At 28.2% G+C, this 15,036-nt stretch overlaps 1 protein-coding gene and 1 long non-coding RNA gene across 2 annotated transcripts; one reads left to right on the forward strand and one right to left on the reverse strand.

Annotated features, from left to right (window-relative positions):
* Nucleotides 1–1,985: 1,985 nt before the first annotated feature.
* On the forward strand, nucleotides 1,986–9,074 carry LOC145759901 (uncharacterized). Its single transcript, XR_014286552.1, has 3 exons — nucleotides 1,986–2,106; nucleotides 4,337–4,473; nucleotides 8,790–9,074. It is a non-coding gene; the product is annotated as an uncharacterized LOC145759901 (long non-coding RNA).
* A 1,251-nt stretch (nucleotides 9,075–10,325) lies between these two features.
* On the reverse strand, nucleotides 10,326–14,600 carry LOC145760062 (COP9 signalosome complex subunit 1-like). The gene is made up of 13 exons (XM_082573926.1): nucleotides 14,465–14,600; nucleotides 14,285–14,380; nucleotides 13,925–14,031; nucleotides 13,583–13,663; nucleotides 13,294–13,458; nucleotides 13,005–13,140; nucleotides 12,747–12,868; nucleotides 12,571–12,667; nucleotides 12,353–12,447; nucleotides 12,093–12,279; nucleotides 11,811–11,948; nucleotides 11,554–11,688; nucleotides 10,326–10,637 (listed from the first exon to the last, which is right to left on the reverse strand). The coding sequence occupies exons 1-13, from the start codon at nucleotides 14,507–14,509 to the stop codon at nucleotides 10,599–10,601; spliced, it is 1,443 nt and encodes a 480-aa protein (XP_082430052.1). The 5' UTR covers nucleotides 14,510–14,600; the 3' UTR covers nucleotides 10,326–10,598.
* Between the last annotated feature and the right edge of the window lie 436 nt (nucleotides 14,601–15,036).

Here is a 15,036-nt window from a genome sequence, read left to right on the forward strand (position 1 = left end):
ACTACGCTATAAATAAACAATCCAAATGTAGAGGAAGTTATAAAAGAGTTCATTCCAAACTCTAGTAAGTTATAACTGCAACCTAAACAACGGCAAAAAAATTGATTTAGTAACTAATTGGAAATTTGTAATTTTGAACCACTAATTTTTATATTTTTTACATATATCCACCAAAAAAAGTTACTTGTGCATTTGTACCACCATTATGTTTATTGTAGTCTTCGATTGCGATAAAGCTTACGCGAGCAAATAAGTCTCCGTGTTAGCAAGATTACACTCTGATTAAAGTTTGTGTTTCTCCGAAGCTTTAAACTGCGGCGCCGTTCTGTCTGTATTGCAACGGCTTAGCAATTTTCCTCCTATAAACACTTTTACGGCTGAATTAAGGTTAAAATGATATGGAATTCGAGATGGAAACAACATCGCAAGTGAAAGTGTAATGTGAAAACATATTTTTATACCGCGGTTTATGCGAAGTTTATGTATATCTGTTATCAAATCGCGTAATGCCTTTGCAAAATTTGGTAAGCGGTGAAAAATATTGGGTCTGAGATCGGTAATTACAGCAACATTGTCTGAATGGTGATCAGTAGTGAAATATGTTAAAATATGGGGTTGCTTTATTTCGCCTTATGTTTGAGGTCTGTATATTTCGGGACTCAAAACCAGTTTATCAGGAAGAGAAAACGATTCAAAAGCAAACAAAGATGAAAAAATCAAACAAGGAAAGAGAACAGAACCGATCAATAACCCATCGAAGCGAAAAGGAATGTTTAAGTGCTTTGCCCGAGCGCTCGCTTTTGCGGTAAGAGGATTTCGTCAGCTAGTATTTACGATGTTTATAGAAAGCCTCAAGTCATAAACAACAATATTAGAAACCAGACATGGGCGCACTTTTATTAAAAACTTACGCAAATATAACAATGTAGAATTGCCAAGATATTAAGTCGCTTAAGTTTGAGTAAATATGAAGTGAAGTGTAGATATCCAAGGCTTGTTAATTATTAGCTGTATTTGGGTTAGATCTATGATGTAATAGCTAGAAGTGAACGAATTTTTAACACGCCATTAACATGGAATGAGCTTGTCACAAACGCAATCTATTTTACAAGCTCGTTTAGACTTAGACAAATACAGTCTAGTCAGATTAAATGTACTTTTACGACGGAGATAGGATATCCGTATTTGCTTTTTCATGTAACCCCTAATAGCTAATTACCAGTAACTTGATAGTTATTGCTTTCGAGTTTCGCACTATCAGACTATGATCCAAAAAAACACGAAATTCGAGTGAAACAGTTCAGCAAATGCTATGTTATGGATTGGATATTACAGGTCGCAAAAGATGTAAATTTTTAAGTGCAAAATAATCCTCTCAAAATTAGTAAGCACAGAAAATGAGGAAATTCTAAATAGTAGTTGATGACCGCCCGAGGGTATACGACGTAATGTTATATTTTGCTCTTATCGTACAAACAATCACAGGGGCCAACATAAGGAAGGCATTTAGTTTCTTGTCGATACAAATTTTTTTAAAAGGGAATTTGCTAAAACTTTTAAAAAAAATCAAACAGATTTTTATAGATTTTTATGCCAAAAATTACCTTTTTAGATGTAATTTTGTATATTAACATTCGTACCACTTTTATTTAAAAATCGTATGTAAAAATTAATATACTTTATAATAAAAAGTAAACGGACTCAGTGCACATTTAAAAAGTATATAATTTAGATAGATTTGGCGTCCCCCTAATTATTTAAAAATAAAGCAGAATTTGTTAAATAAAATTTTCTCAGTCATTTATAAATAAACAAACAACAAACAAAGTTTTTCAATTTTAACGACTTAATTTTATTCCAAAAACGTATAACTTAAACACAGAATTCTACTTTTTTGGGCATATTTGAAGCATTTTTTTATATTTTACTAAATTTTATTTTGTTAAATTTAATATTCTGTAAAAAACATTTAATTTTTTACATTTAGCATTAACTTTTTATATTTTATGTAAAAAAATAGCTTAAAATGATCAAAATAATTAAGTCCTTCACAACAACAACAACAACTGCTTGAAGAAATACAAGTGGATATTATAATTTTAAAAGGTAAATTACGTTGAAATGTATACTACTTTATAATAACTGAAATTGAATTTTAATAGCTTATGTTTTTAGACTAAAACTCCAATAAAACATTTAAAACTAGCATTTCATTGCTAAGTAACAAAATACAATTATTACAAAATGAAAGCATAGTCAAACTAAATAGAAGACAATTTTTATAATCACGTTGGCCTCTTGTGAATAATTTATAAGCGTGTAACGTGATTGTAGGCTAATGTACTAAAACTACTTTTTAAGCTGATTTACCATTTCAAAATTGACGAAAATTGTTCAAGTATTGACCGATAAGATATTTTAAATGTTAAAGTTTGCAAAAGTTCGTAAAACACCGTTTAATTTATAGAATATACAAATTTTGTTATGTAAAGTTAGTAATTTATCTTAAATATTGTATTTATGATATAGATATCATGTAGTGTTTTGTACCTTCAAAAACATTAAAAATGCGATTATTGAATGTGTTTCTTGACATTGCCTGTTGCATTTGTTAATTAAATAATTGTAAAAATCCAACTAGACATTAACTGTAACAACCACATATCTTTATTGTGCACTTTTCCACACTGGTCATACTGAAATTACTTTTTGAGATAAATTTGAAGTTACAGGTATATAAGTTGGCGTTTTAAGCGATATAATAGGCTGTTAAAATTAAGTCCCCATTAAGCCAAACAGTAACAAAGTAGTTGACCGTAAAGGTTAGTTCTGTGTCGTGTGAATGGTGACTCTTAATACCTTGTTGTTTTAGTGGAAAAGCTGAAAAACAAAGGCATGCCCAGGGTCGTGGGTTTTTGTCACGCAACTTTACTATGTTTCGTCAAATGTTAAATTTCGATAAACTAACTAAAACTTTTAAAAAATTCGGCAAAATTTTTGTCGTTTATTGATCATGTTAAAAAAAGTAGATGCAGATACCTTGTTACTGATGGTTTAAATTCAAGCAATACAATAATTACAATTCGTGAATAAAATATATACCCGTTTAAATTTTGTAAAAATTTAGCGTATTCTTAATTTAATAACAATAAGTACATAACTTCCAGTGTGCTTCAATTTTTTAAAATTAATCTTTAGAGCGTTGTTTATTGGAAGTTATGTCCAATATTTAGCGTCCACCATTTTGTTAAGCGCTAAACTTAACTTCAGGTTATTGCTGGTGTTTACTTTTTATTGTAATCAACGAATAAATATTTTCTTTTAATAAATGTCAAGTAGGGTGATATCAAAATTCCTGAATACGGATGTTATGGAAAAATTTAGAAAAAGAGTCAAACCAAAGTTTCCAACAAAAGAATAAAACAGAATACCGATATTTTTCGACAACGTTGTGAAAGGTTTAAATATTTAATTTAAAACCGCATAACAAAATTCTAAAAACCTTTTTTTTATTAATATAAGTTCACCAACAGTTTGATATCATTGACTAACGCAAATATTTTTCGCTTTGCTCATATCGAGATTACACATTTTTTTGTGTATTAACCTTCGAAAGGTAGGCTTGGTTATACGAAATTATTGGATTATAATTTATTGAATAGTAAACACAGCGTGCGTCATAAAAGTTGCTACAGTACCATAATTAACCTTGCAAAGTAAATTGGTATGACAGAAAAATTTATGTTCGCTAACCTATGGCACAGTAAAACATAGTTAAACAAAGGTATCGTCGCCAAAATGAAAATTTTGAATTTCCCCCAAAAATAATAAAAAAATTCCCCAAACTTTTTATTTATCACATTTTAAACCCTATTATATATAATGTTGTGACGTGTTTTGTCTAAAAATTATTGTGCCCCCAAAAAAATATTTACTTTTCTAAAAAATTTAAAAATTTTGCTTATTTTTCTCATCGTTATAGGAAAACCGTAATATATATTTGGGCAACAATTTAACTAGAGTATTATAGCTCGTAAAGTGATTTTATGATGATATTAAACTTAATATTTTAAACTTTTCAGATTACTTAAATAACCGGGCAACCAAAATTTTAATTTATATTTGCAAAAGTTGCAAACTTTTAAAAAGACCAATAAAATTCAATTCCAAAAAAAATTTGATTTATATTTGGAAAAGCTGCAACATTTATTATACCAACAATATTTAAATGTAAATTATTTTTTAATTTTCTCAACTCAAAAATTTTTTTTCAAATCTTTATTTTCAAAATTCTGACAAAATTTTTTGAAATCTGTTTTTTCAAAATTTTTTCTAGAAAATGTCGGCCATTATGACGTAACATTCCACTAAACCGGGATTATTAATCGGGTCACACAGACGAAATCGGAGCTCTCTATTTTTGGAAATGATTAATCGTGACATCATTTCCGGTTGGAAGCACAAAGTGTTTGCGTGAGTAAATTGTTGTCAACTAAACCTAATGAGCACAACGTATAGTAAAAACCCACCACAACAAGAGTTATAAACACCTAAACAATTTTATTTGTGCGAAATTCTGCTAGTTAGGGATAAGGAAAGGTTTGCAAAAACTAAAAGTGGTTTCGGTAGAGTCTTTTTCCGAATCCCTTGAAAATTTTTGGTTTTTGTTAAACTGTTGTTACTTTACGGTGTGCATTTATAATATATTTACTTTGTTTAAAGTATATTTGCTTAATTGGTAAATACAAAGTCTTAAACATTTTAAGAACGCAGCTACAGGCTTAAGGCTTGTGTAAAATATTACATTTTTCTCAGTGCATTTAACCTAACAAATCGTGTGGTATAACTATTATAACAACCAACCTTCTTAAGATATTATTTTAAGGATTTTTTTCCAAACTAGCATTTTTGCAACACTAACAATATTATAGAACTAAAAATTTTAAACATATCAAGTTTGTGATTTAAAATTCCAAGGCTTATGTGATTAAACAAATTTTAAAAACATAGGGATAGAAAAGAAGTATATATATCAAAAAGTTACTAGTTACATTAGGTCAAATTAATATTGGTTGGCGCATATGGTTTATAAGTATTGGTTTGATATCGTCTTCTATTTCAAAGAACATTTTAAAATTACTATGTTAAAGTACTTAAACTTCTATAATTTAGTGCTTATCTGTGGATAGTATTTGGTTTGGTTTGTTTATTATTAGAACCAGTAAAATTGCAGTAAAGTGTTAACATATATATAGAAGAACCTTTTTCTGTTTGTTTTTTTTTTGTGTGGCGATTTATTAACAAATTGAGTTTTAAAAAATGACAATTTGAAAATTATTTTATTAATTTTGGTTTGAAATTGTAAAAATGTTGTTTAAAATTTTCCTAATTCTGTTTAAAAACTAAACCCTTTTATGTATCTGCTATAAAAAAAACTATTTTGTAGTGTGTCAAATTTTGTTGTAATTTAAATTAACAAAATAATATTTAGATATTTATTTTTTCACTATTTAAAGTTGAACAAAATGGGCGTAAAAAAATAGCCACAAACCTAGTATCTTAAAAAGCAAAATTTTACTAAAAATTGCAACGTTTGCATTTCAGACTAACCCAAACAAAAATTTCAATATTTTGTCCAAATCGCAAAGCAATTGCATTTATTAATAACTACACACCAAGGGGTCACTCCAATTTGTTATTAATTGAACAAGTTTGTGTTTAAATATAACTTATTCGCGTGCAGAGTATTATTATTACTGTACGATATTGGATTTTAAAAATAGATTTTTAAATGCCCTCGGCAGTAATTGAACTGTTGTTAACATTTTTTTTCTAATTATTCTGAGAAATGGTGTGCGAATTAATAAAAGGGGTTAAATTTTTAAGACAAATTCGTTTATATATTAAACAGATTTCTAAAAACTTCACAAAATGTTTATAGAACATAATATTTACAAAAGTTTAACAAATTTAATGACAAAAATTTAACAAATTTAATGAAAAAAATCTAACAAATATTATGACGAAAATTTAACAAATGTCATGACGAAAATTTAACATGTGAACATTAAACCAAATGACATAAAACATAAATTTCTGAATAAAAACAAACAAAAATCAGCTTATTGCAACTAGAACTACTTGGCCAATATTCCGGTATGTCAAATTCTATTACCAACAACGCAGAAAAACTCGATATACCAGCACACGGTATTTGTTTTATCAGGCCGTTGTCCGTATCGATTTCCGAGTTGAAATTATGTCCAGCTAAGTTGTTAAAGGTCTGGATAATCTCATTAAAGCGTGGTGCACTTGTTTTGGTAACGCACAGAGGATGAATACCACGGGCAAATGCTTTTTTTGTTATATACTTGGTAGGTTAAAAATAAGTATGTCAAAAAATTTATGGAATCAATACAACCAATCTATGAAGTTCTTTTTACTACATTTTTTTCAAAAGATAAAGCAATTTAAATGAAACAAAGTAGATGCACTTTAAAAAAACTGCAAATACAAATTAATAGATTAAAACCGACTATATTTAATATTTTACACAGGTCGTTATTTTAAATACCGGTTTGGTCAAAAAGTTTAGGTTTAATTATTTTTCATTACCAACTAACTTAACCTTGCCGAATTAATAAAACATCCCATCAAGACTCGGATTACCAAAATTCACGATACGAAGGTAATTATCATAAATCAAAACTTGAGTTTGGTAATTATTTACTAATTTAACCTGGCCTACTTGGGTAGGCTCATTTGTAAAAACAACTAGGGTTTAGACACAATTTCAAGATCTCGTCTAAGCTATATGTTGAGTTTTACATTTTGAAAAATCCAAATTAAATAAAAAAAATTATTACAAAAAATTTAAAAAAAAATTTATTAAAAACTTGCAAACAAAAAATTAATATTTGATTTAATTTTAATTAATTACACTCAAAATGAAGTAAGCACGTTTCATTTGCAAACATAAACCATTTTAACTAATCACGGGTCGGAAACGGGGTGAAAGGTCAAATTAGGGACCTCTAACGACGAACTTTTTTGTTTGTCGATATCAAGTTAATAAATTCCTAACCCTTTCGCAACCGGGGGTCAACTTTTAAAGCCGATGGGAGGTAACGTTGCCCAGTGATTGGTTGTAAAGTCAACTTTTTCGTATTGTAGGAAAAAGTAGAACAAAAAAATAAACATTGTTTATTAGTAAAACATACAAATAACACAAAGTCTTAAAACTTTTAAAATCTAACTAAAAAATATTAAAAAATATTATATTTCATTGTTCAGTTCGTCTTAAGATTACGAATAAATGTTCTTCTTTAAAAATAAATTAGGCAGTGCTTTAAAAAAATATATTTATATACTGCGAACATTATGAACAAAAGCGTTATTATATAAGGTTTATTTAAAGCAAATACACATGCGCGGTTTTAAGTTGAGCCGAACTTTAATTGAAAACTTCTCATAAATATTTTAGGCCATAATAACGGGTTTTATTAAATTGATGAACGAGCCAAAAAAATTAAGAAATTATCTGACAAGTTATATTGATAACGCTACGGATTAAATTACTAATATTTATTAAAAAACGTTTTATTTAAAAGGATCGTTAAATATCTCATTCATTAGCAGTTATTACCAATTTCATGGATATAAAATTTAAATCACAAAAATATAAAATTTAAACCTTTAAAATTATAAATACTTAGAAATTTTTTAATATTTAATGATTAATATTATTTTTTTTTCATATTGAAAATTAAAAATCTTTTTTTTTAATCTAAATAAAGCATATAAAAAAGGGTTCACCTGGACTTAACAAAAACGTCCTTTGTCCCTTCTTTGAGCGAGAATTTTATTCACAAAACGGGCAGTTAATTTGTTCGGCAAATAACCAGATTTAATTATTCGCCTTTATTTGCAATTACTCGCGAGCAGACCAAAAAATCATTCATCATATTTTTGACTTTTTTCATAAAAAATATTTACCTAATGTTGTGAATAGACGCAAAGGTCGAATATTTATTAAATGTATACGTTGTGAAATGACTCACAGATTTTGACATCATTTCAACACAAAATAAATATACAATATTTAAAAAACTTCAAGTTAAAACACAGAATCCCAAAACTGTAATGACTTAAAAAAACTTTTAACTTTACCATTTATTCTATATTTAATACATTTCTGAATTACAACTTTTAAAATAAATTTAAAGCCACAATGTACTATTTATAAATTAGTACGTACATACTTTTTAATTAGTAGGCGTTGTATATTTGCTATCAAATAAGACATTAGTACAATTCCAAGAAACATTTACTTTTTCTAAACGCCACGATTTGAGTAATATTTTTTGTTTGTTCTATATATTTTATAAATACTATTTGGCTGATTATGGTAAACTGAGTGTTCTATTTAAGTGGTTAATGTTTAAGTTATTTGTTTCTGCATTCGATAAATATTTACGCCATTTTGTTTTTTCTTTGTAGGGAGAATGCAAATATTTAATTAGTATTACTTGAAAATTTATGGATTAAAATTTTAAATATGTTATAAGCCTTGTAAAAGTTAGAACAAATTATTTACGAAAATAGGAATTTTAAAAACATTGGAAAAATTATCTTTAAACACTGGATAAGGCTAAGCAATACTACGTTAAGCAACTTACTGCATTAAAAAACAGATTCTGTGAAAAACTATAAAATTTTTTAAAGGCTAATATAATATAAATTTTACAATAACTTAACCTGAATTTACAAAATTAATTATTTTTTTACAGACAGTCAGGGAAATCGACAAGACACTGCACATAAATGGGCCAATTTTTTCGACAAAATCTACAGTATTTTTTCTGACTAATTTACAATCTTTTTTATTTTATGTATTGTATATGTTTAGCTATTTTGATATTAAGTTAATATAATATAAGTTTTACAATCACTATAACTTTACTGGTAATACCAAAATTTATTATTTTTTTACAGACATCAAGTGGAATGGGGAATATAATGCACCAAAATTAATGAAAATTTTTACATAAAATCTACAGTATTTTTTCTGAATAATTCACATCATATCTTATTTTGTGTAAAGTATTTGTTTAGCTATTTTAATATTGACTTTTTGTGTCTGTAGAAATAAAAATAAAATTTTTGGCAATATTTTCAAATAAATAAATACAAGCTTACCTGTCAAAATGTCACACAAAACAAAATTTTTAATTTAAAATTATGTCGAAACTAATACCCGTGAAATTACAATAGATAAATATAAACAAACCAAGTTACCGAAAGTTATTGAAATTAAAACTTGTAAGAATTATGAGCAGGTTTAGATAAATCATATCTAAAAAAGAAACATTCCTTTACAAATATACAAAAATTTAATATTGGGCTAATATGCTCTTGGCAATAAAATAAGATACGGCTAATTTTAAAAGTTAAATGAAAAGCCATCCATCAAAACAGAGTAATAGGACAAGGTTAGCCAACTGTATACACAAACTACTTAAGTCAAGCCACTTAAAATGGATGTATTTAAACGAGAACGTTATCACCCGATCTTTATTTTATGCTCGGCCTTGCAAACGAAAACATTTTAGGCTCGGGTGAAAATTTAAAATATCTGGAAAGTCAAAAACAATAATAAAATTACCATGAGGGTTAAAATTTACAACATTTTAAAACTGAATATTTAGCAATTTAATTCTTTATTAGGGAAAATTTTCACAGGAGCACGCTATATCATTTAAATTTAATATACCGGGTTAGAATATTTAAAATGCTCTATCTAAACGATCTGTTCTAGTCCTGGGGGGTTATCGTCATTTGTTTTAATAGGGCAGGGTTGTAACCATGGCTTTGGTTACGGGTCAAGGCACGTCGTGTCACATTGCGGCGACAACGCTTGTTTGCTTAAGATTAGTGAGCCAACGGCGTGACTAATCCAGGCGTTTCCTTATTTCTAAGTTTTACTTAAATCTTATTCCAAGATCTTAAACTTGATATGCGAGTTGTTTTATTAAGGTATCTGATAGCCTAAGCAAACGACTGTAATAGTTGTTGTTGGTTCGATATCTTGCCGTATAATAATTTGAGCAATTGTGGATATTTCACGTGTGCAAATAATAAATAAAACACGCCTAATTGGAAACGACAACAAACACAAAACTTAATTTAAACAAGGCTATAATTTTCCCCAATTATTACTAAAGGAAGTTAAGGTACCAAACAATTTTCTGTTAAATAAATTTTTTTGCAATAATTTGACTCCAGAAATTGAAAACAACAAATTAATAAAGCCTTCTTTGACAAGTTTTAGGGTTTATTGAAACTTTAAACACAGAATTTTTAATGAAAAAATATTTAACAAAAAATAGAACAAGTTAGCAAGCAAGCAGCTGCATGCAATTTAAAACAAAAACTTAAATTTTCTACAATTTTTCCACTTAAAATTGTTTAAATAATTTTCATGATTAAGATGACCCTTCTGCGACACAAAATCAAATAAATATATTTTGTGAACTTTAACGAGCACCGAAAAGAAATCGTTTTTAGAAAAAATTGTTCAGATCCAAGTTAGTGTGATGCTACCTAGTCGTTGTGGCATCATCTTTGCTAGCTGGCATCTGCACAATTTTATAAAAACATTTATTACAAAAACTATACACGACTTAAACAAATATTCTTATTAGTCATTTAAACAAAAAATTTTATTGACGAAAATATTTAAAAGAATAATTTGCTATATAAATACACAAGCTTTTACTACAGTTAAGTTTTTATCTGATGCAGTTAATATAGTTCTGTTAACCTTTAGGTTTTATCTTTCATCTTTAATTTTGTCTGACTTGAGTTAGGTCTATCCATTGTTTTTTCAATGTTTGCATTGTTTATTGTACATCTATACAGTCCTGGATAAATTTTCTTCTTGAATCAAACTGCATCAATAATATAAATTCCAAAATAATATCATAACTTTTTATTATAAGCTATCTCTTATTATTTCTTCATAATCTTTTACTTTGTAATGAATCTGTTACTCACTGAAAAACTTCTACTAACATTTTTACTTCCATTACTTTTCCTCTGCTTCTATTACAGGTGTAGCAGGGATCTTTATTAAAATGGTTTTAACTGAGTGATTAATTCCACACTAACTAAATAGTTACTTCTATATATATATTTATTATAAATCAATTTCACAAAAATGAAATTATTCTACAAAATTTTAGTTTCTTTTTTGTTTAATTTGTCTTATAATGAAACATTAAACAACGAGATACAACACCAATTATACAGAATCTTACAACCTTTTTAGCTCAAATATCCATTTCCGTGCAATATTAAGTTTGCCAGTAAAATAATAAAAAAAACTTTTTATATAATAATTTATCAATGACGAAAAATAGCAACCTTACTAAAATTTTTGGATTTTGCAAAAATACAAGTATAAAAGCTGTTTTCTACAATTACTTTTAAGAAACTAAGAACAATATACTACCCTTAACCAAACCTTTAAATAAACCACCAAATTTCACTTACTTGGACTGAGATATTGTTTCTGATGACGGCGTTCCTCACAATCAGGGCTCTAGTGCGATGCAAGTATTCCTTTCCTACCTCCATTGTCTTTGAAAATGTCAAACTTCGGTGATCTGTCTCCCTAGAGTGTAGAATCTAACAGAAACTAGTATTATTACATGTCACTTAAAAAAAGGTAACTATAAGCCTTGGTAATTAATAAAAGGTTATCTATGATAGGACTAGGCAGCCTGGCTTTAAAAGTTAAAAGTTTTAACCTTGTTTTGTGAATCGATTCTGGCCTGAATTTGTCCACTCAGAATAAGCGGCATCAATTCGTCCTCCAGCTCAGTAACCGAACAGTTGAAAGCGCTTGCCATTTTGTGCATGTCAGCTAGTTTGTAGGGACTAAAATACTATAGAAATATAACAATAGTTGACATAAGAATTTGAATAAAGCTATAGCCTATTTAGAAATGAATTGGTTAATTTTTTAAAAAGTGGCCTTCTTTAATAGAAGAAAAATAAATATCTTAAAAAATAGTAAAAAAGAATAAAACCTGAACCAAAGCTCTTGATCTGATCTGGGCATAAAGTTTGTTGAGATGTGGGGATAAATACAAGTCTAGCAGAGAGTTACTGTGCATGTCTTGCAACATTTTTAAACATTTTCCATACTGGGATTTGTAAAATGCAAACACCACTTCCCGTATTGTAGGCTCAAGCTCCAGCAACAATTTAAAAGAACTAAATAAAAAGATTTATAAATATCGATTGGAGATCATCTACTTTACGTTTTTAAAACAGCAATTACTACTACCTGCTGGTTATTAATTGTGTTTCCAATTCTTGTCTGTTAAAGGTAGCCAAAGCACACAATCCACCATAAATGGCAACACTGTTGGGACAAATTATCTGTAAAAATAAACTAAAATAAACTCATTGTTTCAATGTAAACCGAATTTCATACGTAAAATTAAAGTAGAAATATAGCTAAATTAGAAAATATATTTTAAAAGTCACGACAAAATGGCCGACCTCAGAAAAGTCACAATGATCTACAGATACTAGCAAAAAACTTTTGGCAGCAGCTCGATATTTCTTGGTAGCCAGCAAAGCCAATCCCGAAGCACATCTACAAATAAAAAAAAAACATAACTATCAAATTATACCCATTAACACATTGCCTAAAAATGTTATAGAAAAACACTTACTTTAATTTATTGAAAGTGACAAGATTCTGATTATCTCGATCCTTCTCGGTCAAATCACAAGAGTTTTCAGCCTTGTTCACGTAGGTTAGCACATGTGTCCAATTACCAAGATAAACACAAACCTTAAAGACCAAACTTACATGATTTAATATTGATTACATATATTGGAAATTTTGCTAATAACAAATGCTAATAAATTTTTCCAAACCTCTTAAACTATAAGGAACTGTTTAATACACCTTATTTTAGTAATATTACCTTGATAACATTTAGACACATGTTGACAATATGTTTAGGCGAGGTGCAGTAGTCTCTTGCTCTGCTGTAACACTTCAAAGCATTATTCAGATCACCCATGTTTAAATAGTGGCATCCTATATCGTCAAACCCTCTCCTAAATTATAAGAAAACTTATATAGATTTTTTTTAAATTCAACTTTTTTAAACATATTTTATTTTTAGGCTGTAGCCTGTGAGGTCTGCTAGCTTACATTAAGAACTAATAAATATAAAAACAATATTTTTAAACAGAAAGCAATAGTTTTACCTTATGCTTTCCTTAATAGAATTTCCCTTATAGTTCCTCAAGTCAATATCAAGTTTTTCCAAGAGTGTGTTAGCATGCTTAGTGGTTTGTTCCACCCATGTTGTATCTAGTGGTGGAATTTGGTTTGTAATGCCAGCTATTGCATCAGGTAAGACTGAAGATGCTCTATGCACGACAATGTATTAAATATAGCAATATTATTAGATTTAGTATTTAAAAATAGTCAGTTTAAACACAAGACAAAATGACTTAAAAATAGAATTTATTTTTATGGCAACAATGGTTTTACCTTATTGCTTCTACTAATCTTTCGTGGATGTCCTGATAGTAAGTAACATTCAAAGTTTTCTTAGCATACTTCATTGCCATTCTAAACAAACACATGAATTTTTATTTAAACATCGTTATTAACTCTTAGCTTAGAAAGCCAAGTATATAAGCCCTGTCATAAGGTAACAATTAATGGTCTATTGCCCGAACATAATAATCTGCTGTTTGTTTTTTGTTGATGAAAGCAGAAAATATTTTTAGCACCCTACTTGAAGAGGTTTTGCATAGAAAGCAGATCATTATGTGAAAGACCACAATTTTTTTCAATTTCAATTAAAATAAATTGAAAATAAAAATATACTTTAAGGCTTCAACTCGAAGTGAAGGGGCATGAGCAGCAACAAACAACAATCTGTCGATTCTCATCAGGCCAGTGTATCCCATAATACCAGGGTGCATGTCTAAGTCCTAAAATAAAAGCATTTCAAGTGTTAAAAACAATTTTAAAACTTATAACAATTTTTGTATGTCAAAATAAGTTAAATAAAATTTCCCTAAAAGAAATGTAAGACTTTTTAAGCAACATCCAAAATTGATGCAACAATTTTTCATGCAAAAACAATTAATAAATATTCTAATTTAAGTCTTTAAAACAAATATCGTAATTTATTTATGGCTTGCCACAAAAATTATTTAAACAAGATAGATTAATTATTCTTACCAAGTTAGGATTGTCAACAGTGAAGTTCCTTTCAATAACATGTTGATCAACATCATTGTCCTGTGGATCAGCATCTATTTGCATTGGTTCGATTACCTTTCATATAAAATGCCACATTATTAATACAGTTTTGATTTTTTGGAACACAAATAATATTTTAATAAAGAATAAAAAGTTCACCGGCATTGAGGCTGATTGAAAGATTCCAAGAGAGGGTAAAGGCATAATCAAAAGTTAAAAAAACCCTTCTAATATTTTACTTTCTTACAATTTCTTTACTTATTTTTTATTTACGTCGTGTAACTTTCGCTTTCTGTACAACGTGTTATGCAAACTGTGACATATTTGTGCTTAAACAAGACGTAATTGCCTCGTTAAACCATTTATTTAAAACCTATCATTTAACAGGAAAAACACTATAAAACATGCCTTAAATTATATAAAAAAATTAAAATAAGTTTTCTTAATAAATTTATTAGTGAATATGATCTCTGAGTTTGCTATGAGTAAGTTTTTGAGACAAGGAAATGAATAAAGATTATGCTTTTTACATTTCTTGTACCGGGATTTAAAGGCACATTGCAGTGAAAACTTTAATTTTGTCGTCAGAACCATAATACGAAAATGAAAACTGGGTTGCAATATTATAAACACGTTTAGATAAGTAATATTCTAAGACAAAAAGAAGTTTTTTTTGTACAATTTGTAGCTACTCAACAAAGATAATAAACCACTTTTATTACACCAAATAA

The sequence above is a fragment of the Corella eumyota genome, chromosome 7 (genome assembly GCF_963082875.1).
Source record: "Corella eumyota chromosome 7, kaCorEumy4.1, whole genome shotgun sequence".
NCBI classification, from domain to species: Eukaryota; Metazoa; Chordata; class Ascidiacea; order Phlebobranchia; family Corellidae; genus Corella; species Corella eumyota.

Excerpts from the sequence above, each read along its gene's own strand:
- LOC145760062 (XM_082573926.1), bottom strand. The coding sequence starts at position 14,509 with ATGCCTTTACCCTCTCTTGGAATCTTTCAATCAGCCTCAATGCCG. Across the intron at positions 13,141-13,293 it reads TCTATTAAGGAAAGCATAAG|GAGAGGGTTTGACGATATAG; the intron begins GTAAAACTATTG and ends CTTATAATTTAG. Across the intron at positions 12,668-12,746 it reads GTCACTTTCAATAAATTAAA|ATGTGCTTCGGGATTGGCTT; the intron begins GTAAGTGTTTTT and ends TTTTATTTGTAG.